This window comes from Bactrocera neohumeralis, chromosome 3 (genome assembly GCF_024586455.1).
Source record: "Bactrocera neohumeralis isolate Rockhampton chromosome 3, APGP_CSIRO_Bneo_wtdbg2-racon-allhic-juicebox.fasta_v2, whole genome shotgun sequence".
NCBI classification, from domain to species: domain Eukaryota; kingdom Metazoa; phylum Arthropoda; class Insecta; order Diptera; family Tephritidae; genus Bactrocera; species Bactrocera neohumeralis.
The window spans coordinates 76,709,647-76,733,927 of NC_065920.1; the positions used below are offsets into that span (position 1 = coordinate 76,709,647).

Below are 24,281 nucleotides of genomic sequence, written 5' to 3' on the forward strand. Positions count from 1 at the left end.
TGTTATTGGTATTTGTATTGGTATTGGAATTGGTATTGGTATTGGTGTTGATATTGGTATTGGTGTTGATATTGATAATGTTGTTGGTCATAGCACAGATATTGGTAGACGTCCTTTTCTGTTATTAATTTTGGTACCGGTACTGTTATTGCAATTTATACTGATATTGGCAATATTATTGATATTGGTATTGATGTTGGTGTTGGTATTGGTATCGGTATTAGTACTGGTATTGGTATTTGTATTGGTATTGGTAATGATATTGGTAATCGCATTGGTATTGGTATTGATATTGGTATTGGTGTTAATATTGGTACTGGTATTGGTATTGGTATTGGTATTGGTATTGGTATAGGTATTGGTATTGGTATTAGTATTAGAATTGGTATTGGTATTGGTATTAGTATTAGAATTGGTATTCGTTTTGGTATTGGTATTGGTTTGGTATTAGTATTGATATTGGTGTTAGTATTGGTATTGGTATTAGTGTTGGCATTGATAGTGATTTTGGTATTGGCTTCGGTATTGGTATGTATATTGATTTGGTATTGGTATTGGTATTGGTATTGGTATTGGTATTGGTATTAGTATTGGTATTGGTGTTGGTATTGGTATTGTATTAGTATTGGTATTGGTATTGGTATTGGTATTGGTATTGGTATTGATATTGGTATTAGTATCAGTATTAGAATTGGTATTGGTATTGGTTTTGGTATTAGTATTAGTATTAGAATTGGTATTGGTACTGATATTAGTAAGGTATTGATATTGGTAATAGTACCGGTTATTGATTTGCTACTTGATCTATGTTATTTTTTAAGGTACATTTCAAATAATACTTTACAACCTCGTATATATCCGATTTAGTGCTAATATACAAAAAAGCTCATGATGTGTAGACATAAATCCGCCATTTCAACTGTAACTCACGCAAATCTTTTATCTAAAAACGCAGATTGACTCTTGCGCACCACCTGCCGTTTGACTTATCACCACTCTCAGCGTGGCATGACAATTTTTCATTTGTGATACATGACAATGTCACAAACAGGTACTTAAAACGGTTAATATTTTTGCGTGAAACGCGGGGTGTCCCCACGCACACACATGCGCCATATTTGTCAGAATATGTTTTATAATTAATCACGCCTTGTTTCAAGCTTTCATCAACGAACCCTCGTTAAAGCGTTTTCACACCGACAAAATTATTCACATTTATGTGCCTTTACATAAAGACAGATGTGTGTCGCATGCAACACGCGACTGAACCAATTTAAAGTCTCTGCAATTATCGCTGTTGTCGCCGGATCTCTTTGGACGCTTGTTATTTTTGTTGTTGGGCCTCAGAAACACTTGTAGCAGCAACAATGTGCACTTATGAACACAAATGTATGTATATAAGTATGTATATTTTATATGAGCGCCACGGGTGTCCAATTTTTTAAATAATGATAATCTCAAAGTGGGTGTGGCAAAAGGCGTATTGTTGCCACACCAAAAGGTGTAATGAGTTTTGTGGGGTGAAAAGAAAAATGTTTAAATATTCAAAACATAATAAATTGCTTTGGAAGGCGCGAAATATGAATGATGTTAGCTTTGTATAGGTGTGAGTATGTGTGTGTGCGCATTTTTAAAATGTGACTGGAATATTAAATTGTCATAATTTATAAAGAATAAATAGCGGGATGCATGTGTGTGCATATATGTGTAGATATATTTCAATGGCCTTTGTCGCCGCTTGCAAAGTGCTGCAGCGAGGTGTCGAGCCGAACTCAATGACATTTATGATTTGCACGAATTTTTAATTAAAACTGAAGCGCAAATTTAGGCTTTCGGCCAAAAATATAATGACCGCCGTACAGTCGGTGCGAAAAATACGTTTTTAATCTACATTTATGTGGTTAAAAAGTTGAGCTAATATTTTTTATGTGACACTTTACATTTAAAATGCACATGGGTCAGTTTTCTCGAAGGTGAAATTGAAAGCGTTAATCAAAACATAAATGAGTTTCATATTTTCAAACCTATAAAGCCGAAAAAATTTGCGCTCGTACGAGGAGGTGAGAGTATATTAAAGAAAAATTTATTAAAAATGCATGTTTAAATCATATACATACAAACAATGTACTTAATACGGTTATATATGTCACATATGTTATGATTTAGCTCAAATTATCTTAACTTAAATCTCAGTTGACAAATTTCTTGGCAATAAATTGGTGCCTCATGAATATTTATACCTTAGATCCATATGTCTGTCGAGTCTTAGAGTACGCCATATGTGCCACAGTTGTTAATTTGTGTGAATAATGAAGCAGCAGGTACCCAATTATAATTGCATTATACATAAATTATGGAATGCTATTGAAATTTAAGCAACTTATTGCGGTCAGCAGGTGATTTATTCTCTTTGCGAAAGGGGTTGACTAAAATATAAATTTTTTTCAAAGAATTCCTACGAACATTGTTTAAAAGGGGTGGGACAATTAGTTCTCCACTACATTTTTCTACCTTAAATTCTGTCAGTGATATGTTATGATGCGCTACAGGGAGCGGATATTTATTTTGGGAATCCCAAAAGCTTTCATAGAAGCATTAATTAGTTAAGTTTTTTTCTTGGAAAGCAGCTCATTTCTTCATCTCTACTCGGAGTACCTTTACACCTAATTCGAGCAGTTCGATCAGCGAACGAAGACATTATGTCAGTAAACCCTATGAATCCTCTCCCGAGTACAAATTATGGTTCTTCCTCTTTATTGGTCTAGACACCGCTTACTCGGTTATAGCCGAGTTTACAACAGCGCGCTAATCGTTCTTCCTTACCGCTGTTGCGCTGTGGCGACAATTGGAGATTCCAGCGAAGCCAGATCTTCCTTCTCCTGGTCTTCCCAATGGAGTGGAAGTCTTCCTCTTCCTCTGCTTCCCTCTGCGGGACCTTCTTATATCTAATACTTTCAGAGCATGACATGAGCTAGACAGCGTAGCCGCTGTCACTTAATTCGCTGAAGTATGTCAATGTCATCGTATAACTCATACAGCTCGTCGTTTCATTGAATGCGATAATCGCCGTTGCCAATGCGCAAAGAACCATACATCTTTCGCAGAACCTTTCTCGCGAAAACTCATAACGTCAACTTATCAGATGTTTTCATCGTCCATGACTTATAGAGTTTGGTCTTTGTTCGTCGGTAGAGGACTTTATTTCTCAATTGCCTACTCAGTCCAAAGTAGCACTTGTTGGCAAGAGCTATTCTGCGCTGGATTTCGAGGCTAACGTTGTTATTGGCGTTAATACTGGTTCCAAGATAGACGAAATTATCAGCGACTTCGAAATTATGACTGTCAACAGTGACGTGGGATCCTAGTCGCGAGTGTGACGACTGTTTGTTTGATGACAGTATATATTTTGTCTTGCCCTCGCTTTCTTATCCATTCTCGAGAAAGCAGAACTAACGGCGAGGTTGTTGAGGCCAATTATAATAACGCCAGTAGCCGTACACTCTTATACTTGTAAAAGATGGTACCTTCTCTATATCGTTCTGGAAGCTCTGGTTCTGGAGCTTGAGTTGCGGCTCTCAGAAAGCAGGAGCGCAAGTCGAGTAGAAAATCGTTCGGATGTCGGTTGGGATTACAGCTTCTCGACGTCGAACATTCCTTGTGTTTTTTGATGTGCCTTTTTTGCTGCACAAATGCGGGTGTATATCTTGGCTGCAACAAAATAGTGGCCCGAGTAAATGTTAGGTCTTCGGAGCGTACGCATGTCTATAGAACTGGAGATGTGTTTTCCGCCTATCACAACGTCACCGATCTGGTTGGGGGCTTTTCGATCCGGAGACATCCAGGTAGCTTCATCATGGAGGCTGAATTTCAACTACTGCTTGTGGTATAGGTATAGCCTCTTGCGCTAACTGACGGTTCTGCGACATAGAGGCGGAAACTCCAGTGTATCTGTTGTTAGACTGCACATTGTTCTGCCCTTGGATTCACGTATCCGAATAGTAGTCTATAGGTGTAGGATAAAGGCCCTTTGATTTATCTATCCGAATAGCGATCACAGCGCATTTATAGTACCCAGCAGGATACTGGAATTTATCACTGTCTTCGTAATGTGATTCCTTGTAATAGACTGGAGGGTACAATAGACTTCAGGTCACGGTGCATGCCTGAATTTAGGAAGTATACATTCCATTGTATGAGTCGATCTATAAAGATGCCTCGTACGATGCAAGCTTTTTATGATTTCACGCTCAAAACCGAAGGTCTTATACCGAAAACTGAAAAAGAAACTTTCCAAGATTGGACACTTATAAAATCTCAGATAAAGTGTGCACAAGAAGTGACCTAAAAAGTGATCGCTGTTTTACCGTTTTATTAATAAATGTATATAAAATATTTTCTTATATGATTATTATTGATCTCACAAAATCTCGCTGTCTTCACTGACATGCTTTCTTGCATTCCTCATCGTCCTCACATATGTCGCACAACTTCGAGGCGACTTCGTAGTATACCGTTGCACGTTTCAAAGTATCATAATAATCGTAGAGCACAATTGAAGCGGGTTTCTGACGAGCAACAGCAAACTGGCGCAGTGCTTCGATGGGCACACATTGAATTTCGCCCTTCGGCAGACTTTCGAAGTAGATGGCAATCAAAGTGTCCGACTTCTGGGTTTCCACTTGCTGCAAGTAAATTTTATTTGTTATTTATCAAAAATATACTTTTTGTTTTTAAGAGCTATTACCCTGACTCGTGGCACGCCCTCAATGAGTTTGAAAGCATCCGTATCGGCCACATAACCCGAGGGTAGTGTCACTTCTAAAATCGCCATATTTGAGGCATCCCCTTCACCCTTATATTCAACACAGGCATCCAGTTCCAATTTTAAGACTGGCGTGTTCTTATTAATTATGGTTTTGATTTCAAAACTTGGTTGGGGATCCTTCTCGAGCACATTATACTGATAGGCGATTTGCACTAAAGCAGCACCTTTGCCCTTCGCAATGAAGTCCACTGAGAGCGTTTTTTGTGGAAGCTGTAAAGGTTGAAAAGCAAAACTATGAAGTCTTTCTTTCAACTCGAATTTTTGTTGGATACTGTTTGGTTCTTATGTACTGTTACTTACCTCCACTGTTTGTAGGAGCAGCCCATTGTTCTCGTCTACTTTTATACTCTCCGAGCGTTCAATACCGCCTTTAGCCAGCACTTGAACTTCCATTACACCAGGTTCATACTGCGCTTTTTCGGCGAAGCCAATTAAAGCTTGTAGGCCGACAACGGTGTCTTGAGTGGATATGAAGCCACCATAGCTGTTTCGTTGGGCCACCAACCATTTCACAATCGATAATAAATCTTCAATATCGACAAGGTCCCCATCTAAAAGCGTAAGCAGGGCATACGAAGTGACCTCCACGTCTCCATTAGGTATCCAGCGCCACCATTGCTGCGAACGGTGTTCCGAAGCCGACCACCACATGCGATCCTCAGCGGTCTTCGCAGCTGACTTAAGTATTTCAAGTTGCTTACTTGCTGAAGCATGCTTAGCTAATTGTAAGGCGTACGCGGTTAACGCCTTAGCGAATATACTGGTAGATTTCTCGGTGTTTGCCAAAATAAAATCGAAGCCTTTGTTCACATTGGCTTGATAGTCCTTAGTGAGTTGCTGCATATTGGGAACGGATTAGTTTAGAAGTAATTTAGTGTTTTGTTATAGAGACCATACCTTGTTTTCTATGAGAGTCAGTAAGACATGTGCTGTCAGTGCCACTCCCTGCTGACGTTCTGCACCGAAGCGTACGTTGTTTGTGTCCACAAAACTGCCGTTTTCTGCTTGTGTCTTGATGAGATATTGCATGCTCTTCTTGAGTATCGCATCGTCTACTTTTATAAACTCTTGCAGCTGATGTAGCGAACGCGCCACATATGCGGTAAGCCAGACGGATCCGTTCTCATTTCTATCCTTAGCGCGGAATGTAACAAAGGAACCATCATTCAAGCGAAAGCCGAGCATACGTTGGTAACCCGTTTCCAAGTTTTGCAGTATCTTCGCTTCCAAAGCTGGCGTAAGCTTGTTGATGTTCTGTGTGGGAATTGAGTAATTATTGTGGAAATTCCTCTCAAAGTAAAAGCATTGCTTACCTTAAGGTATTTCAGAACCAAATAATTGGGTATCAATGTCGACATGGTCTGCTCGGCACAGCCGGTTGGCATGCGCAATAAATGCTCGAGATTATTCAAAAGCGGTCCCAGTAAATCACCGATCACAGAGACTTCAATGTGTTCCGAGTTCGGCACTACATCAGGTGGCAACACTAAATCGAAGCTTTGTCGCTGCTCAGGCGCTTGCTTGAGATTCACAAAGAACGCACGATTCGCATACTCCGTTACGCCTTCGGGTACTACTTTTAGTGTCTTGTGTATAGCATCACCAGCGAGAGCTGAGACAGCAGTGTACTTCAACATTATGTTGCCTATGATTTTGGGACGTAGCATAAATGCGACTCCAGCTGAGGACTGTGCGGGTATGTGTACAAGTTTTGCTCTTTTCACTTCGCTGGAAATCTCGTTGGAGATTTCGGTGAACTCATATTCGCCATCGGTATTGTCGAGTGTGATTTCGACATCCAATGCTTTATCCAGATAGTTGAAGACTAAAGCCGGCACATTGATGATCTCGCCTGTAAGGAAATGAAGTTTCACATTGTAATGTGTGGGCTCAGTAGAACTTTTTTGGAACGGGGATATAAGGACAATGATTCACGGACTTTCAATAACTATAATCAGGGTTTCTTTATTTATACTCGAATTCGTGAAAGATTTTTTAAGGTAACTTCTAATTCACCTCTCTTCACCGAATATGGCAACCTCACTGATATAAAGAACGGCTGAAATGTGACAATATCAGTGTTGTGCGTTGTAACGCCAAGTCCTTTTTCTGGATGTAGTGCGAAACCTGAGACCACCCAAGAAGTGATAGTATCTGGGATTTTTTGAGTCCAATTAAATTCCGCCGTTTGTGTGCTTAAAAGGCAAAAGTCGTAGTAATTTCGTAAATCAAAAATCCAGAATATAAACTTACTCCTCAATATCAGTGAAAATCCACGTTTCCGCAAAATCTCTGCGTACCGCAACTTCCTGGCTGGCTACTGCTGCCGTTGCTCCCGAGGCCTGCACTGCCAGGAGAGGCACAGCACCCTCCGGTACGCGTAGAGCAGTTAGGTCTTCGAAGCGGTTGTCAACTACGAAGTTGGTAAAAGTCATTTTGAAGTTTCAACATATGCTAGCTCAGTTTTTTACGGTTACCTGGTGACGTATGTGGCGCTGTGTAGTTGTAGAAATAGTTGCCATTAGTCATTGTTACGACACCACTTTGTCCACCCGGGTAGCGCGAGTAACCACCCTGCCAAGGTGTATACGTTGTATAGGAGCTTAGACGCCAGCTAAAATCATTTTTGGAAATATCATTGTTGCGACCCAAAAGGAGAACGCTTTGATCAACAGCGAGCAGACCAACAAAGGAATGTGGAGTGGTTTTGATGCGTAGAGCGACATCTGCGCCGGGTTTTACTTCAGCTGGGGCAGTAATCTCCAACTGAGCAGTGAAAGAACAAGAAATTTAAAAGGCTTATTATAGAGGGTTAACTAATGATTAATAACCGAACCTCATTTTGCATTTCCGTCTTAATTTGGAAACTCGTCTCGGCATAGTGAAATTCACCCAGTTCATCAATAAAGTAGGCGTAAAATCGGGCATACGGCATCCACATGAAATTAGGCGTCAGTGTTAAATCAAAGCTCTTGGCCTTATTAGGCACAAAAACGCGTTCGCTGACCAAAATATTGCCACGACCCACGATGTTGTAGTCGAAATATGTTAGGGGCGCACTGGAGTTCAAAGTCAGTATAATTTCCTCATCCGCGTTAAAACTGCAAAGAAGCAACAAGAAAACGAAACATGAGAATGGTAACTCCGTCTTATAGTCTGATTACCCCCACTTACGTATAACGTCCCTTTGGATACTCCAACTGTGCCTTAAAGAAAGATTTCGGCGTCGTAGGCGCATCTGTCTTTACCACGTCTGTGACTTTTGGCGGTTCCTTTTGATAGATGTTCGTCACGTCATGCTCCTCATCCTTGTAGAATGCTTTTATTTTATAGAAATGGGTGTAGCCATCAAACTTTGCCAGAGCTGGCAACTTAACCTTAAACACCGCTGTGCTGTTGACATCCAAAACGCCCTCAAACTCCAAAACTTGGTTTTCAATTTTGGGTTCGGTTTTATTTTCATCCTTATAGTAGTTTTTATTCAGTGATTCGGTGAAACGTAAGCGCACGGGCGTATTGATATCCCTTAACAATTCATCATCGTAGCTCACGACACGGAATGTCATTTCCGCTTCCTCGTCGGCTGTGAACCAGTTGCAATTCTTAAAAACCTGACAGCTTATAAAGTAACGGTCTCGGTAGAGTGTTGTTCCTGTGGTGCCGTTAATTTTGACACCGGTGAAATTCTCCTCCACCGTCGCTGTAATGTCAAGCGGTGTGGTTCTGAAGCTGAGGAAGCTGTCTTTGTATTGGCTCACGTTGAGATCGAACTTCGCTTTACCACTCACCATATCCGTCGTCTTTATTATTTGCTGTGGTGGATCTGTTGAGTTTTCATTGTTTTTGTGGGAATAGTAAAATGACTGTAGCTTCATAATCAATGTGACCTTTCCATTAACCGGTTTGCCATAGGTATAGCTGGAGGTACGACACAAAAAGTAGACAGGAGAAAATAATTGTTAACTAAGCTTTAGAATACAGTCCAACATGTTTTTCATTGGTTGCATAGTCTTTTTTGAGATTAATCCTGAAGTATTACTGATAAAAACCCGAAAGATCTAAACTAGTCTGTAACCATGTAATCATTTATGGTACTCACTTGGCTCTGACGACCACCTGCATATCACCATCCTTCACCGACACTTTCGAAGTGGCATCAACGCTAACCTTATATTTGGGTAAAACATATTTCTGCACATCGAAGCTGACAATGGCTCTACGCCAACCACCGTTATCTACCGCCAAGCGCCACCTACCCTGTACGGGGAACGCAGAAATCTGAAATTTGCCCGTGTAGACGCCTTTGCTGACAGTAAAGTTCTTATATTCCTTAATGCGGTTGCGCTTGCCATCCTACAAAGAGGAAATTTACATTTAAAAGATTTAATGTCCTTACAAGTTCTACGACACTTACCTCAAACCAAATAACACTACTCGCTGAAGGACCACTTGGTTTAAGATTTTCATCCAAAAAAAGCACGCGGAAGTTGACGACATCGCCTGGTTTATACTTGCCTTTGTCGGTTTGTATCTTCAAATGTGTCTGAAAGACATTGTGGTTGAGCTTGGTCGAGTTCTTGAAGATCAGACCGCTCAAGCCCTCCGCGGTGATATTGTAGTCGCCATCACGCAGTACCGGCACGCGGAAGCCGATATTCTGCACTTCGTACGGTTGCAGCTCAACGGTTTTGGTATCGTTATATTGTGGACCCAGGAGACTGATTCTCACCGTGGCCGGTTCGGTGGCTTGATGCAGAGCGACAGCAACATTGTATTTACCGTTCGTATGTATGGTGCCCGGTGCGACAACTGTGTAGTGGCTGTAAAAGAGTGGGATCACAATATGGTAAAGAAGAGAGTGAGTAAAGCGAAAGAGAGGTGATTGAGAAGTTGATTGAGTGAGAGAAATGAGTGTTTTATTTATTTTTGTTTGCATAAAAGAACAAAAGAAAGAGGCCGGCTTTAGACAGGTCAATGCTTAGCGCCTTGGTATGTATATATTTCTTTCTTTCATAGATAAGCTTGAGCAACTCACGGATACGAGTTTCTTGTAGATTTTCTGATGAATACATATCAAGTGTGTATATATGTAACTTAAGTTAGTTATTGGTTCTAAAAATAGGGGAAGATACAGGAAAAGATGACTTAAATTTTTCCTTCGCTTTTGGCAAGTATTTTCTGAAAAGTTCTTTTGACAAAGCCTATTGTAATTAGTTCAAACGGTCGAGAAAACTTGGAAATAGTATTATCTGACTTTTTGGAAAATCAGAAACCATTTGTGGGATTGAAGTTTCTTTGGTTCAAACTTCTCTTTACTTCCTTACGATTTCAAAAACGTTTTCGACCATTTCTATAGAGTTTGAGGGACTCTTAACTCTATATATTCGATATGAGAACCTCACAACGGCTCGTTAAACAATTTGCGAAAAAACTGGGTTAGCGAACTGCGAAAGCAATACTTTGGAGCTTCGTGACTGAACAATGCTTTGCAAATATTAACAAACAAATATTATTGTTTACTTCTTGAGAGTCTTAAGATAAAAAAAATTAACTCTTCCCTTTACTAAGTACTATAATTTTTCTCTATTTGTATAAAGTCTAACAATGTTTGCACAATGAACTTGTAAAATCAAACAAAAGACGGAAAATACTATACTCACCCAGTTGCATTTGCCGTCCAGGCGATTTTCAAGATGGCTAATAGCAAAAGCGCCGCTCCTTGCATTTCGGCGACGGTGTTAGCGGTGAAGCTGTTTTAAAATCACGCAAAACCGGAAAAATTACACAAACAAACACCTGTTGATCACTACAAAAAACTTAAACCAAACACTAAACGCCTGGAAGATCTTAGTTTCCGTTTAATGCGTACAGCCAGACGCACCAAAACACAGCTCGTCGGTGACTAAACGCGACTGCAAAATCCCCAAAGAAAGCAGCGTTCATTGTAGACTGACTAGCTGCTTGTTGTTGGAGCAACGATTTGTTCTTGAGCGAAATTTCACTTGAGTTTGTCTCAGGCACAGCCGGATTGAAGAAATTCTAGTTCGATAGTTCTGCTTTTAATCAAGAGAGTTTGATTTGTCTCTCTCTCTCACTCATTCGTGCTCTTGATATAACTAGATTCTATACATATTGATAAGAAGACACAATGTAAACAAATAGACTTCCAGTTGTTTACTAATCACTGGACTGCTAGCGGGGAGATAAGTGTTTCTCAAGTTCATAAAAAGTGATCATCGATTGTTTACAAGCTTACAGCTGTTGAAGGGGGAGGGTAAAACTATCGTTACTAATCATTTTAAAATAAGTGTTTAGATTTCGCCTTTTGAGTCTCACTTTTGTGTTTCTTTAAGGGAATACATGGGTTTTATCGAGATAAAAACGGTGTATTTTCAATAATCAAGCTTTCTATTTTGTAAAGAAACAGAAAGCCTTTGAGAAATTTTTCAAGGAAAATATTTAAAATTCAGCCATTACTATGTGATGTCCGCCAGCCCTTTGCAAAAAAGGTTCCTCCACGTTGGCAACAGAAATTCTTACAAGATCATCAAAAGTAAATCCGTCGTTCAAGATCTTGTAAATTATATCTCAGAATTACATATATTGACAAAATAGGAGCAATTTCTGCAATAAGAATAAAAGATTTGGGCTGTTTGAATCAGAAAAACTATGGATATAATGATATCCTAAACCGACTCATTGTAAACGTCAGTAAATCAGACTGCATTCTCCCAATGTTGGATTTCAATAGACATTTCCAGGTGAGGATACCCTTTATACCGCCCATGACTAACTCCAGCATAGTCCTTAATTGCAAGAAGCCACTGAGCTTACCAGAAGGCAAGTTCCTTCTAGACATGATCTGGGTTCCCCGCCACAGGAGCATTTTCAGCAACGAAAAAACAGACAAGTTGGCGAAGGCAGGAGCTTTCCTAAACGAACCCGAGGCAGAGTTAATACCAAGCCCACTAGGAACGATCAGGAGAGAGCTCACTATACAATTTTAACAATTAGCAAATAACAGATAGAAAAATAACAAAATGCAATGTCACTAAACAGATATGGCCAATATATAGTATGACAAGAAAAGAACTAAGGACTTATTAGATAGGTTCAGGAAAAGTACCGACTAACTGCAACCACAACAGGGCATTATCCATATGGAGAACAAGCGTCCAAAATGGGTATGGCCTCCAACAAGATCTGCCGAGGCTGCGAACTAGTAGGGAATAAGGAAACAATTTTCCACTTTCTCTGTGAATGCCCAGCCCTATCGCAGATCTGACACAGAACACTTGGAATCCATCAAGCACCAAACCATGAATGGATGTCTACAAAAAGCATATCAGACATTAGTAACTTCATCGAAACCACAAAATGGTCTACCACTAGTGCACCAAAATTAATTAATAATAATTGAGCCTGAAATAAAATAGGGCTGCACTCCTACCTACCTACTTATATCTCGAAGACCTGTGTGAAATTTTATTTTCGGTACAGTTCGCGAGAAATCTTAGCAATCGACTTTGAAAACAGAGTTTTGAGAAAAACGTATTTAAAGTTTTAAGTGGCTATATCTCGAATCCACAACTTTTGAAGGCTTTATCTCCAAAACTATTACTCGGATCAACATGGAAATGTAGGAAAATATTCTAGAGGTGTTAAAAATAAGATAATACAAGTAAACAACTTTTGTCTGAATCCGTGTAACAATTGTAACCCCTCAATGCTCCTCCATTCTTCCTCCACTTTGAAGCCCAAAATATGGTGACATCGAATTCAAAATTCATACTTAAAAAGTACACATAGATTTTATTTTTTAAACTATTTACACTTTTATTTATCAATAAAATTTTGGACAATAATAAAAACCGTTATATATAATATGTACAATACAATTACTCTACGCTGTTGTGGCGCACATTTTCTTGCACTCCTCATCATCCTCGCAAATATCACAAAGCTTCGAAGACAGTATATAGTACTCAGTGACTTTTTGCGCTGTGTCGTAGTAGTCATATACAACTAGTGGACTTCGTTTTTGGTTCGCGACAGCATATTGTTTCAGCGCCGCAATCGGCACACAAGATGCCTCATTTTTAGCCAGGCTCTCGAAGTATACCACAACCAAAGTGCCCTCTTGTTTGCTCTCTACTTGCTGTTGTAAAGATTCAAAAGATATTAATTAGTAAGCTCAAAAACTACAATTAACGATTTGAAAACTTACCCTGACACGGTTGACGGCCTCAATTTGGCTAAAGCTCTCTTCATCTGCAACAAAACCGGAGGGCAGTGATACCTCCAATAGCGCCATATTTGAAGCGTCTCCATCGCCAATATATTGAACACAGACATCCATGTCCAACTTGAAAACAGGCGCTTCTTTGTTGATGACTGTGTCGATCTTGAAAGCCGGGAGTTTCTCCTTTTCGAACACATTATATTGGTAAGCGACTTGTACCAGAGCGGCACCGGTGCCCTTGGCGCTCAAATCCACGGAGAGTGTCTTTTGTGGCAGCTAAATAGTACCATAAATATAAAAAATTAGCACTTTTGATTTTTTTTACCCCGTCTACTAACTGCCTACCTCAACACTTTGGGTCAGCAAACCGTTTTCTTGTGTTAAGTGAATAGTCTCCCGCTTTTCCCTATCGCCCTTGCTGCTCACATCCAAATCCATATTGGCTGCTTCATAGTCCGCGAAGTCGGCGAACTTGATCAAAGCACGGAGCCCCAGTACCGTATCTTGTGTGGAGGAGAAGCCACCATAGCTGTTGCGCTGCGCAACCAACCAACGTATTATCGGTAAAACTTCATCCACCGTCGTTTTGCCAGCTTCGAACAGCGTGAGTAAGACATAAGACGTGATTTCTACATCGTTGCTGAAAGCCCAACGCCACCATAGCTTGCTTGGTTTTTCCTTTTTGTTGGTCCACCATTTACGATCATCCTCAGTCTTCGCAAGTGATTTCAGTTCTTCGAGTTGCGGTGCTGCGGCGGGGCTACCGATCTTATTTAGCGCATATGTGGTGATAGCCTTAACATGGAGATCCTGTTCCTTATCGGCATTCTCCAAAATGTATTTGAAACCCTTCTCGATTTCCGCTTCATAAGGTTTAGCGAGTTCCTGTTAAGCAAAAGATTATAAATATCTCGGTACATATGTTAAGGTTATAAATATATACCCCAGCTTCTACTAGTGTGAGTAATACGCTAGCTGTAAGTGTCAAAGGTCTTCTGTAGGAACCGAAGAAGAAATCGTTGCTCTCTAGGAAACTTCCATTGTCGGCTTGCTTGCTAACTAAGTACTTCAATCCTTCTTTCAGCACATTTTCGTCAACATTTATGTGTTCTTTAGCTTGATTAAGCGAGCGCACAATGTATGCCGTTAACCACGTGGAGCCATTGACGGGATACTCTGTGTTACGATAACCGACGAAAGATCTGAACGAGCCATCATCTAAACGGAAGTTCAGAATGTGTTGGTAACCAGAGAGGAGGTTACTTTGGATTTGTGATTCTAAAGCTGGCGTCAGTTTGTTCGTTTGCTGCAGAAAACAAGAATCGTCAATAAAATAAAATACCGAATTAATTCTTTAGACTCACATTTAAATATTCCAAAACCACGAAGTTGGGCACAAATGACGACGTAGTCTGCTCCGCGCAACCGGTTGGTAAGCGCACCAAGTGATCCATATTATTCAATAGTGGTCCCAAAATATCGCCAACAGCAGAGACTTCTATATGTTCGGAGTCGGGCACCAGATCTTGTGGTAGTTCCAGTTCGAAAGACTGCTTGAACTCGGGCGTATCTTTAAGATTGACGAAATACGCACGATTTGCATACTCGGTTACACCTTCAGGCACAACTTTTAGCGCTTTATGTATGGCATCGCCGGCTATCGGCGAGACGGCGGTATATTTTAATAATATATTGCCAATGACTTTGGGACGTATCATGAAGGAAACACCAGCTGAAGATTGCGCGGCTACGCGTACATTCTTCACACGGCTCGCTTCGTTGATAACCTCATTGGAGACATCGGTGAACTCGTATTCGCCGTCGGTGTTATCAAGTGTGACAGCAACGTCTAAAGCCTTATCCAAATAGTTGAAAATCAAGAGCTGTGTGTTGACAACCTCGCCTGAAGAGTGCGGAGTTTCATTAATACATGAAGTATTTGGGGAAAAAATTAAACAAATATACCTCGTTTTACGGAGTAAGGGAGGCGCGGCGATAAGAAGAATGGCTGGAATGTTTTTATGTTTTTGGAGTCCTTCATAACTGCAAGTCCTTTCTCGGGACTTACGGCAAAAGCGGTAAGCACCCATGATGTAATAGTTTCTGGTATTTTATCGGACCAATCGAACTCTTCTGCTTGAGTGCTGTGCAGGAGAGAGATAGAAAATTGAGAAAATTATTTCAGATTTTCACTGTGTGCGGAACTTACTCTTCAATATCTTTGAACAGCCAAGTTTCACGAAAATCTTTTCGAACTACTGGTTGTTGCGCTGGTGGTGACTCGGGAGAATCATATTGAACAGCGCCTCCAGCACCAGCGAAGCCAGCCTCTGGAGCCGTGGTAGTTAAAGGAGAGTCATGAACTTTGTTGAAGCTTTTTACTATATCACCACGAGCACTGAAGGGTGTGGGATATGCTAAGGGATCAATATAAAAGCATTCAAAATGTGGTTGTAAATATTCCTTAAAATATGTTTATTTTGAAGGTTCAACTTACAACGAACGGGTTTGGTCCAATTGTAGAAATAATCTGCGGAAGTGAGAGTCACCACACCCGTAGATTCACCGGGGTAGTGCGAGTAACCACCTTGCCAAGGCGTGCTAGTGTCATAACTACTGACGCGCCATCTAAATTCACTTTCCGAGATGTCGTTATTTCCAGCAAGAAGCAAGACGCTCTGATCAACAGCCAGCAGACCGACGAACGAGTGTGGCGCAGTCTTAATGTGCAGCGGTACAGTTTCGCCAGGTTTCACCTCACTTGGTGTGGTAATGTCAAGCTGTCGAGCGATAATAGTAAGTAAAGAGTCAACCGAAGACTTAGCGGCGTATATTGTACTTACCGTGTTTTGGAGCTCCATTTCAGCTTGGAAGGAGGTCTCCGCATATTGGAACTCACCATTTGCGCCAACATAGTAAACGAAAACTCTCGCGTAGGGCGCATATATATGCTTGTACGGTAACGTGATATTATAGACTTTGGTACCCTCTGGTAGAACCACTCGTTCATGTTCCACAACATTACCACGTCCAATGACATTATAAACGAAGTATGGCAAGGGCTCGCTCGAATTGACAGTTATTGTCACAATATCAGATGAGTTGAAGCTGTAATCGCCGAATTCAGAACAGGAATAAAAATCTGAAATCGTTTCTTTCGCCGCAAGAAGAGATGCCAATACTTACGAGTATTTGTTCGATGGATAATAGGTGCGCAGCTTAAACCATTCGGTTGGTTCTTTCTCTTCTGGTTGCGGCACCACATTCTTGGGTTCGCGAAATTGATAGGAGTTCGATATCTTGCGCGTCTCATCAATATACTCAGCAGTTATTTCATAATAATGCTGGTAGTCCTCAATCTCGTCCAAGTTGGGCAGCTTCACAGTGAATTTCGCAAAGCCAGTGCCGTTGAGGTTACTTTCGAAGGTATGCGTTTTGCCTTCGATCGTGGGTCGCTCCGTTGTTGTGGTATCTTCCGGATGACGTGCGCCATGCCAGAAGTGTCGTTGGGACAATGATTCTTTGTAGACCAGCTTAATTGGATTCTTGGTATCTGTTAAAACTGTGCCATCGACAAATTTGACATGTACTAACACTTCCGACTCTTTGTCCGCGTGGTATGTGTAACATGTGTCGTAGGAAACACAGCTCATGTCATAACGATAAGGGTAAACACTTATGTACTTAGTCTCGTTGAGTTTAACGCCTGTGTACGCCTCCTCTACAGTGGTGGTGATTTGCATGGATGTGGCGTACATATCGCTCATCAAATGATCTTTGAAATCCTTAACATTGACAAGCAACTTGGCTTTACCGTTCACCATATCGGCGCTCTTAATGAGTGTGGGCGCGCTCTTGATCTTCGCATCGTCGGAATAGGAGTAGAGATCGCCATAACCTACGACAGCGGTCACTTTTCCCTCCACAGGTTTGCCATATGTGTAGCTGTGGAAAATATTAGTAAGTCGGAGTTTAGTTTTTAATGGCATGAGTACGAGTTACTTACTTGGCCTTCGCCACTATATTGACATCGCCATCGCGTACGGATACGGCTTCGGTAGCCTCGATTTTCACTTCGTATTTAGGTAGCACATATTTCTCAACATCAAAGTAAACCTCTTGATTGTAAGAGCCACCATTCTTAACAATCAAACGCCAACCACCAAGCACCGCAAACTCGGATATTTGAAATTCGCCCGTAAGTACGCCATTTTTGAGTTCGAAATTTTTAAACTCCTTTACAATGTTGCGTTTGCCATCCTACAAATTAAAGGTAACAAGTTGAAGGAACTTTAAATCTACTTGGTAAACTTCCCCAAGGCAAGACCTTTCAAACGACATTAAGATGAACCTAAAAAACTCTCCTTCAGGAAACTCACCTCAAACCAAATGGCAGCATCCTTATCCGCTGCGCCAGGTTTCAAGTTCTCATCCAAAAACAGCACACGGAAGTTGACCTTATCGCCAGGCTTATACTTGCCCTTATCGGTTTGTATTTTAGTGATTGCCGCGAAATTGTCGTAATTTAGCTCGGTTGTATTCTTGAAAATCAAACCCGATATGCCCTCCGCCGTAAGATTGTACTTTCCCTTCGGCAAAGCGGGCACATCGAATTCTACTTCTTTCGCTTCATCGGGTTGCAGTTCGATCGTCTCAGACTTTTCGAAATCGGGACCAACTAAGCCAACTTTCAATTTAACTGGTTCGGGGTTTTGATAAACAGCCACGCCAACGGTATATTTGTTGTTCGAATGCAATGTACCCGGTCCAATTACGGAGTAGTGACTGTAATTAAGATAATAATGAGTATAAATTATGGAATATATAAGTAATATAAATAGTCTAAAAATATTGATTTGAAAATAGGTATAAAAAGGTTGTTAATCTGATTGTTGACCCATAAGTCGAAAATCTCACTTTATCAGTCACCTTTGTTATAGAAGTAATGTAATAAAACACTAAAAAATTTAATGAGACGATAAGCTTGAGTTCAAATTATGTGCTCTGCGGCAATCAGCAGCTGTTCTAGCTACTTAACTAGAGATTAGACTACACAATTGCAGCTTCATCTTAATTAATAATGCAATTGTTGTTTTTTGCCTGTACCTGGTACATGAAGCAACGGATACTTGTTAGTCATTTATATAAAATGTGTTGATTTAGACGAACTTGTCAAATCTGCTCACTAAAATGTCTAGTTTGTGATAACTGGCGCGAGCTCTGCAAATATACTGGATGTGAGTAATTGTGCGTATTTATTCTGAAAGCAATTGCTTCTCCTCAAATCATTTGAAGCTTTATAGTTTTTTTCTAACTAAAATGTTTCATCTGCTTGGGATCTCATAAGCCAAAACTAGTTGAGATTCTTCTTCTTTGACACTGTAACCGTGGGTCGTTCTGAGCCGAGAACACAAAACTTCGGCAGTACCCTTTATCCTTTGTAAGCTCACGCCAATTCTAAATCCCAAAAGTATACAGATCGCTATGCTCTGGGGGTTTCCATTGGATCCGATCTTACTTTCGTTGTCCACCCATGAGTCTCGAGTCGGAGTATCATTTCGCTAGCGCATTATCTTCCATGCGAAAGCTATTGTGTGCGCTTAATTATATCCATGAAGCAGTAGAACTCTTAAAGTTTGCGGTTCCATGCTCTTCGATATTCTTCGCTAACGAGCACGGCTCTAAAAATCTTGCGAAGAACAGTTCTCTGGAATGTTCCACGCGCTTTCTCAACACGGGTCATCATCGTCCATGTTTTTCAAATGTGACGTAGCCCCCCAAATGTAAAAATGCTTCTTTTGTTACTCTCATCTATAATATTGATAAAATACGATATCATATTAAAGAGAACCTTGTTTAACCCATTTATAGTGTGAGTAGCTCTTATTCGGTGGTTGTTTCGGAGCCTCACAGCAGTTGTCAAAATTTTAAAGTTTTCCATATTTGATTGCAATAAACTTTAGTAATAAGAAAAGTGCGTTTTACAATTCTGTTGTAATCTTAAAATGCATGCTTGAAATAATAAATTGAATAGAAAATTTTCACAAATTAGATGTGGGCCAAGTGTTGAGAATCTTTGTAAAACTACTTCTGCAGTGACTTCATTGACATGATACGTCTGCATCAACGCCAGACCGATCAATCTATCTTGAAGCATGTTCGTCAGCCACGTTATCATGCGGTGAAGTATCGAAAAAGAGCGTTCAGAGCTCGTATTCGTCACACTAAGTGTGCAGAATGCTGTATTCGGTAACTTATTGCCTTTGCTTTTTAAATTTTGCTTCTAGCCCCAATGGCACTGCCAGTGATCAAGTTCAACTTTGAGCTTCAAATGTCATACGACGGTGTCATTATCCAAAAAGCTTTTGAATCTATCTATCGAAGAGTCAATAAGATTTTCCACATCTTTGGTTTCAAAGCATATACTTTTCCTGGAAGCTGCAAAGTCAGTTGAAATCCATCCAATACTTCTCGTGAATACACTTGCTGTGCATTAAGTGCGGTGTCAGGCTTTTTGCAGAGAAGAAACTGTTTACTGTCGTGGTCTTTAAGTTCACTAATGAAATATATACATACATAGTTTGTATGACCTGGATAAAAATATCGAACTAAGAATTTGTTAAAATTTTGCAGTTCTAATAAAATTTCGTGTGCGGAATCATTGCAAATGTTGGAAAAGGCTTACGGTGATTTAGATTTATCAAAAACACAAGCCTTCTAGTAGTACAAGACCTTCAAAGACGGTCAAGAGATTGTTGAAGGCATGCTTCGCTCTGGATTACCTTCGACCCAAAAATCAAGGTGATGCTTATTGTTCTTTTTCGATATTCGTGGTTTGGTGCATCATAAATTTGTACCGAAGAGACAGACTGTCAATAAGGATTTCTATTTGGCCGTCTTGAGGCTTTTGCGTGAGAACATCCGTCGAAATCGGCCGAAATTGTGGAAGAACAATTCATGGAATTTACACAATGATAATGCACCATCGCATCGAGCCACGATTGTGACCGAATTTAAAGCCAATATCGCAATGAACACAATTGATCAACCACCGTATTCACCAGATTTTTTTCCATGTGATTTTTTATTGTTCCCCAAACTGAAGAGATAACACAAAATTCGCTGGAAGAACTGAATAGTTTACTATGAAATATATCCTCTCTGAGTTTATTTTTCTGTACTTCGGCTTAAGAATTTCTAGAATTGGAACTTCTTATCGCTGTCGGTGTTCGCATATTTTATTGAATTAAACTATTTTCTGATTTCTTAAAGTATTATTCCATTTTATATATGACCAATTCCAGTAAATTTTTGAAATTCTCAGAATAAAATTAAACCGCACCATTTAGTGTGTCTTTTGCTGCAATAAATTATCAAATATTGTTTCTAAGTAGCAGAATCATTAAGCCTAATTAAAGAACTTGTACGCAGACTATAAAACACGTGTCGGTGCTGTACATTAGAAATAAAAAGAAGTAATAAAACCAATAAATACTAGAAAAAGTTCCCGTTAATTAATTAATATTCATCCAGAGACAAAAAACAAGTTCTAAATGATGAGACTTGTTTTTCCCTTATGCATTAAGCAAGAAAGCAGACTTTTTGCAGCAAAATTTTTTCGTTTGAAAACAAAAGTAGAAATTTGCAATTAAAATCGACTGAGCTACTGAAATTAGAAGCAAATAAAATAAATAAATTTCAAGCGGCGCGACATTAACATGTCGGTGAGGCTTCTCACGTAAGCCCGTTGCATTCGCGATTTGAGATTAGCCAATAATTAATATTTGATAAATGTCATTTTTGCAAATCACACACAATATTCATAAAAAATATTTAAAATTAGCTGACAATAGAAAGTTATTGTAGCAGGAATCATGCCTATAATATATGACTATATGTGAATATTAATAGCCTCGCACATTTTTCATACCTAAATATCACATAACTGCATTAGCAAACCTTGAATTTAAGTGATTTCGTGTGTAAACTTTGAAAAAAGGCAAAAAAAACTTTGAAAATAAAAAAAACCAAATTAACAAGTCAATAAAGACGACAAGCGATGCTTTTTCACACAATGCGCGGACTGCGAGTTTTAGCAAGAAACGTAACGGCATACACAAAAACACAAATAATTTATTCATAATGTTTGGGAAAACCCCGAAATAGTTTAGTGCTATCAGCGCGCAAATCAGTGAGCAAATAGTACTTCACATAAATCTTGGAAATGATGAAAACAAACTGAGAAAAAAAATTTACCGCTATTAACAGTTATGCCACTTTTATTTTCTGTTTTTAACAAACATTTCACAAAAACATGTTTCGCATGTTTATTTAACGGTGCTTGGCTGAATCAGGTATAGTTATGGGTAATTATTCCCGAACACTTTTGAAACAAGTGACGAGTTCTAAGTATAGCGTAATTAGTAAATACGTTTTTATAATAAAGAGAAAGTTTATAATTAGTGTCTTGCTTGAAATGTAATGCCTTGCGAGTTCGAAAAAAACCAGAAAAACTAAAAAAAACTAAAAAAGTGACATTTTATATTGAAGATGGTACATCGAGCTCATTAAGTTTGCCGAACGGTTTCCCGGGAGTGGTCACTTGACTTTACTAAAAAATCAGAAGCTAAATCAGGCGAATACGCTGGTTGCCGCACGATATTGTTTGAAAATTTGGCGAAAGACTCGCGTAGAGGTCCAAATGATATTTCAAAATGGTTTGTCGATATTCCAACGCGGCCAGTAAGATTTCAGATTGTTAATTGTCGATTCTCTAGTGATTTTGGAACCAATTATTTTATTTTATTGACGGTTTGCTGATCATCAAAAGACGATGGTTGTCATTCTCAAGACCAATTAGTTCCTGGACGTGGTTCGTCCTCCTGCGTTCTCGACCTTCTCGGTCACCCAAGGTTTTTTCAAACATTTTGAACGTTTTGGCACCAGAAATTTGATTATGCACTCAAAATTTAATGCAACGTTGTGTGGTCTGTAGCTGTGATAATCCACCTCGAAGATGTTCGCGATTTATTTCCATTTTTTGGCCGAGGTGAATATTATATTTAAAGTTATGAGTCTGTCCGTCTGCTTGTGTACACGAGAACTAGTCTCTCAGTTATTCATATATTTTAATATATTATATGTCCTTAAGATAGTGAAAAAAGCCTGATTGGGGATGCAATTAACTGTATAAAACCCTTTTGGCGCATCATTTCTAGAGCCGCTATAAATTTTTTCACTGTCAGTTCATGCTAAAGTCAAAGTCGAAGTTTCTACCTTAATGAACTTTTCTTCAACTGATCCTTCTGCCTTCTGGATCAATGCAACATGGTTTATTTACTGTTAAATATTATGCCCCAGAAAAGTGGTATGCTAGCTGAGATCCTATTGAAAAAGTCTTATGCTAAATGAAAATTATTTGTATACATACATATATTATCGGATTATCTTGCAGCACTTTCTGTTAACTCTTAATGAGCTTTCCCTTTGAAAAAAGTTATATGCTAGATAAGAACACATTAGATTGTTTAACTCTTGACGAGTGTGGTATTCTAAGCTCTAAGAGATAGGGTAATAGTTGCTTGGTCTAAATAAACTAAAGAATTCAGCACTGAAGTGCGTTCTAATCGGAACAGTTTCTCTGATCTCCACCTCAATTTTTCATCCAAGCTGCTCTGACTCCTCAACTATTTTAAAGAGATGTAGCAGACTTGGTTGAAAATAGCCGATACAATTAGATCAGATCGCAGTTTTTGGTGATTATTGATACTGACCAATTTTCTGAGCTTTGAAAATTACTTACATATGTATATGTAATACATATGTCAATCAAAAATAAAAAAATTATATTATATGATTTTTTCAAATTCACATCCACTTGTAACACAAACTTTATATCGTCACTTAAAATGCATAACAACGTATCATCAAAAATTCAATAAAATCGAAATTGAGTTTCTTATTGCTTACGATTTACTACATTATATTCCAAATACATATTTCATAAAATTTGTAACCAATATATAACCATTTTATAATAGTTTTATAACCATTTTATAACTATTTTATAACCAATTTATAATCATTTTTATAACTATTTTATAACCATTTTATAACCATTTTATAACCAATTTATAACCATTTTAAAACTATTTATAACTATTTTATAACTATTTTATAACCATTATATAACCAATTTATAACTATTTTATAACCATTTTATAAATAATTTATAACTGAAGACACAACTCGCCTGTAAACTTATGAAAAGTGATATTACGTTAATTTGCATTTAAGGTGACGATATGGAATACCTAATTTTCATATTAAATCTAACGTTTTTTTAATACACTTTAAGCCCCTATTTTTTACATATATCGTACTATTTCATCATTTTAGTCTAACTTGCTTAACACACTTACATATATACACTTACCCCTGCCCCTCGCCTTGCACCAATGCGCTCAAGTTCAACACGGCCGCGCACAGGGCCAACAATAACAATCGCTTCATGTCGCTGAACACAAAACACCCGTCAAATTGGAAATAGACAACCAACAAAGCCAACAACAATAAAAATTATGCTGAACGCACAAAAAGGTCACACAAATTTTAGTTTTTATGAAATCGTCTGTTTGCTTCCTCCAAAGCAAATTTGTATGTAAATACACGCTACACTGCAGCAGCCGTTCGCTTTGGCTCGACTACCTTCGACGAAAAGTGTTGCGCGGCAACTGACCAACCAAGCGCGTCTTCGCTTAGAGCTAAGCTCAGTCCACTGGCAGCGGCACACAGCAATAAAAAACAAACAAAACAAAAGTGGAAAACAAATAAAATTAGCCAAACAACAGCCAGATTTTTATGACAAATGATGACAAATACAATGTCGGTGCGCGAAGTGAGAGCACGACGAATAAATAGCAGTAATCACGCCAAGCACCCAGCTGCTCAGCTCAGCTCATATGCCTGTGTGTGTGCGTGTGTGTATGAGCCAAACTACGAGCATGCATACTAATTGGCTCAGCCAAGCAAATGTAAACAGAAGCAATGGAAAAACCGGCAAAATTGACTTCTAGCCACCCCGGGGGCTTTCAAGTTCGAGCGTCTCGTAAACAAAACCGGGTCTGAGTGCGCCGCTAAGAACTTAATCTGCCACTCAGCTGGCTCAAGCGTCTGTGCAAAATCAGCGCTTATTTGCACCGCGAAGAGCGCAAA

The 24,281-nt window shown here is 39.3% G+C and overlaps 3 protein-coding genes across 3 annotated transcripts in view; 1 reads left to right on the top strand and 2 right to left on the bottom strand.

Annotated features, from left to right (window-relative positions):
- The window catches only part of LOC126753582 (interference hedgehog), a 239,384-nt gene that overhangs the window by 52,843 nt on the left and 162,260 nt on the right, over positions 1 to 24,281 (top strand). The window lies entirely within an intron of this gene.
- Positions 4,352 to 10,753, bottom strand: LOC126753579 (CD109 antigen-like). Its single transcript, XM_050465129.1, has 13 exons — positions 10,486 to 10,753; positions 9,240 to 9,645; positions 8,925 to 9,178; positions 8,000 to 8,743; positions 7,662 to 7,926; positions 7,303 to 7,591; positions 7,079 to 7,238; positions 6,842 to 7,020; positions 6,139 to 6,677; positions 5,723 to 6,079; positions 5,126 to 5,662; positions 4,745 to 5,035; positions 4,352 to 4,682 (listed from the first exon to the last, which is right to left on the bottom strand). Exons 1-13 carry the CDS (start codon positions 10,548 to 10,550, stop codon positions 4,437 to 4,439), a joined length of 4,332 nt encoding a protein of 1,443 aa, XP_050321086.1. The 5' UTR covers positions 10,551 to 10,753; the 3' UTR covers positions 4,352 to 4,436.
- LOC126753577 (CD109 antigen-like) lies at positions 12,636 to 23,820 on the bottom strand. Its single transcript, XM_050465127.1, has 13 exons — positions 23,503 to 23,820; positions 17,447 to 17,852; positions 17,074 to 17,327; positions 16,254 to 17,012; positions 15,911 to 16,175; positions 15,565 to 15,847; positions 15,277 to 15,484; positions 15,033 to 15,211; positions 14,432 to 14,970; positions 14,011 to 14,373; positions 13,413 to 13,952; positions 13,053 to 13,343; positions 12,636 to 12,983 (listed from the first exon to the last, which is right to left on the bottom strand). The coding sequence occupies exons 1-13, from the start codon at positions 23,577 to 23,579 to the stop codon at positions 12,729 to 12,731; spliced, it is 4,419 nt and encodes a 1,472-aa protein (XP_050321084.1). The 5' UTR covers positions 23,580 to 23,820; the 3' UTR covers positions 12,636 to 12,728.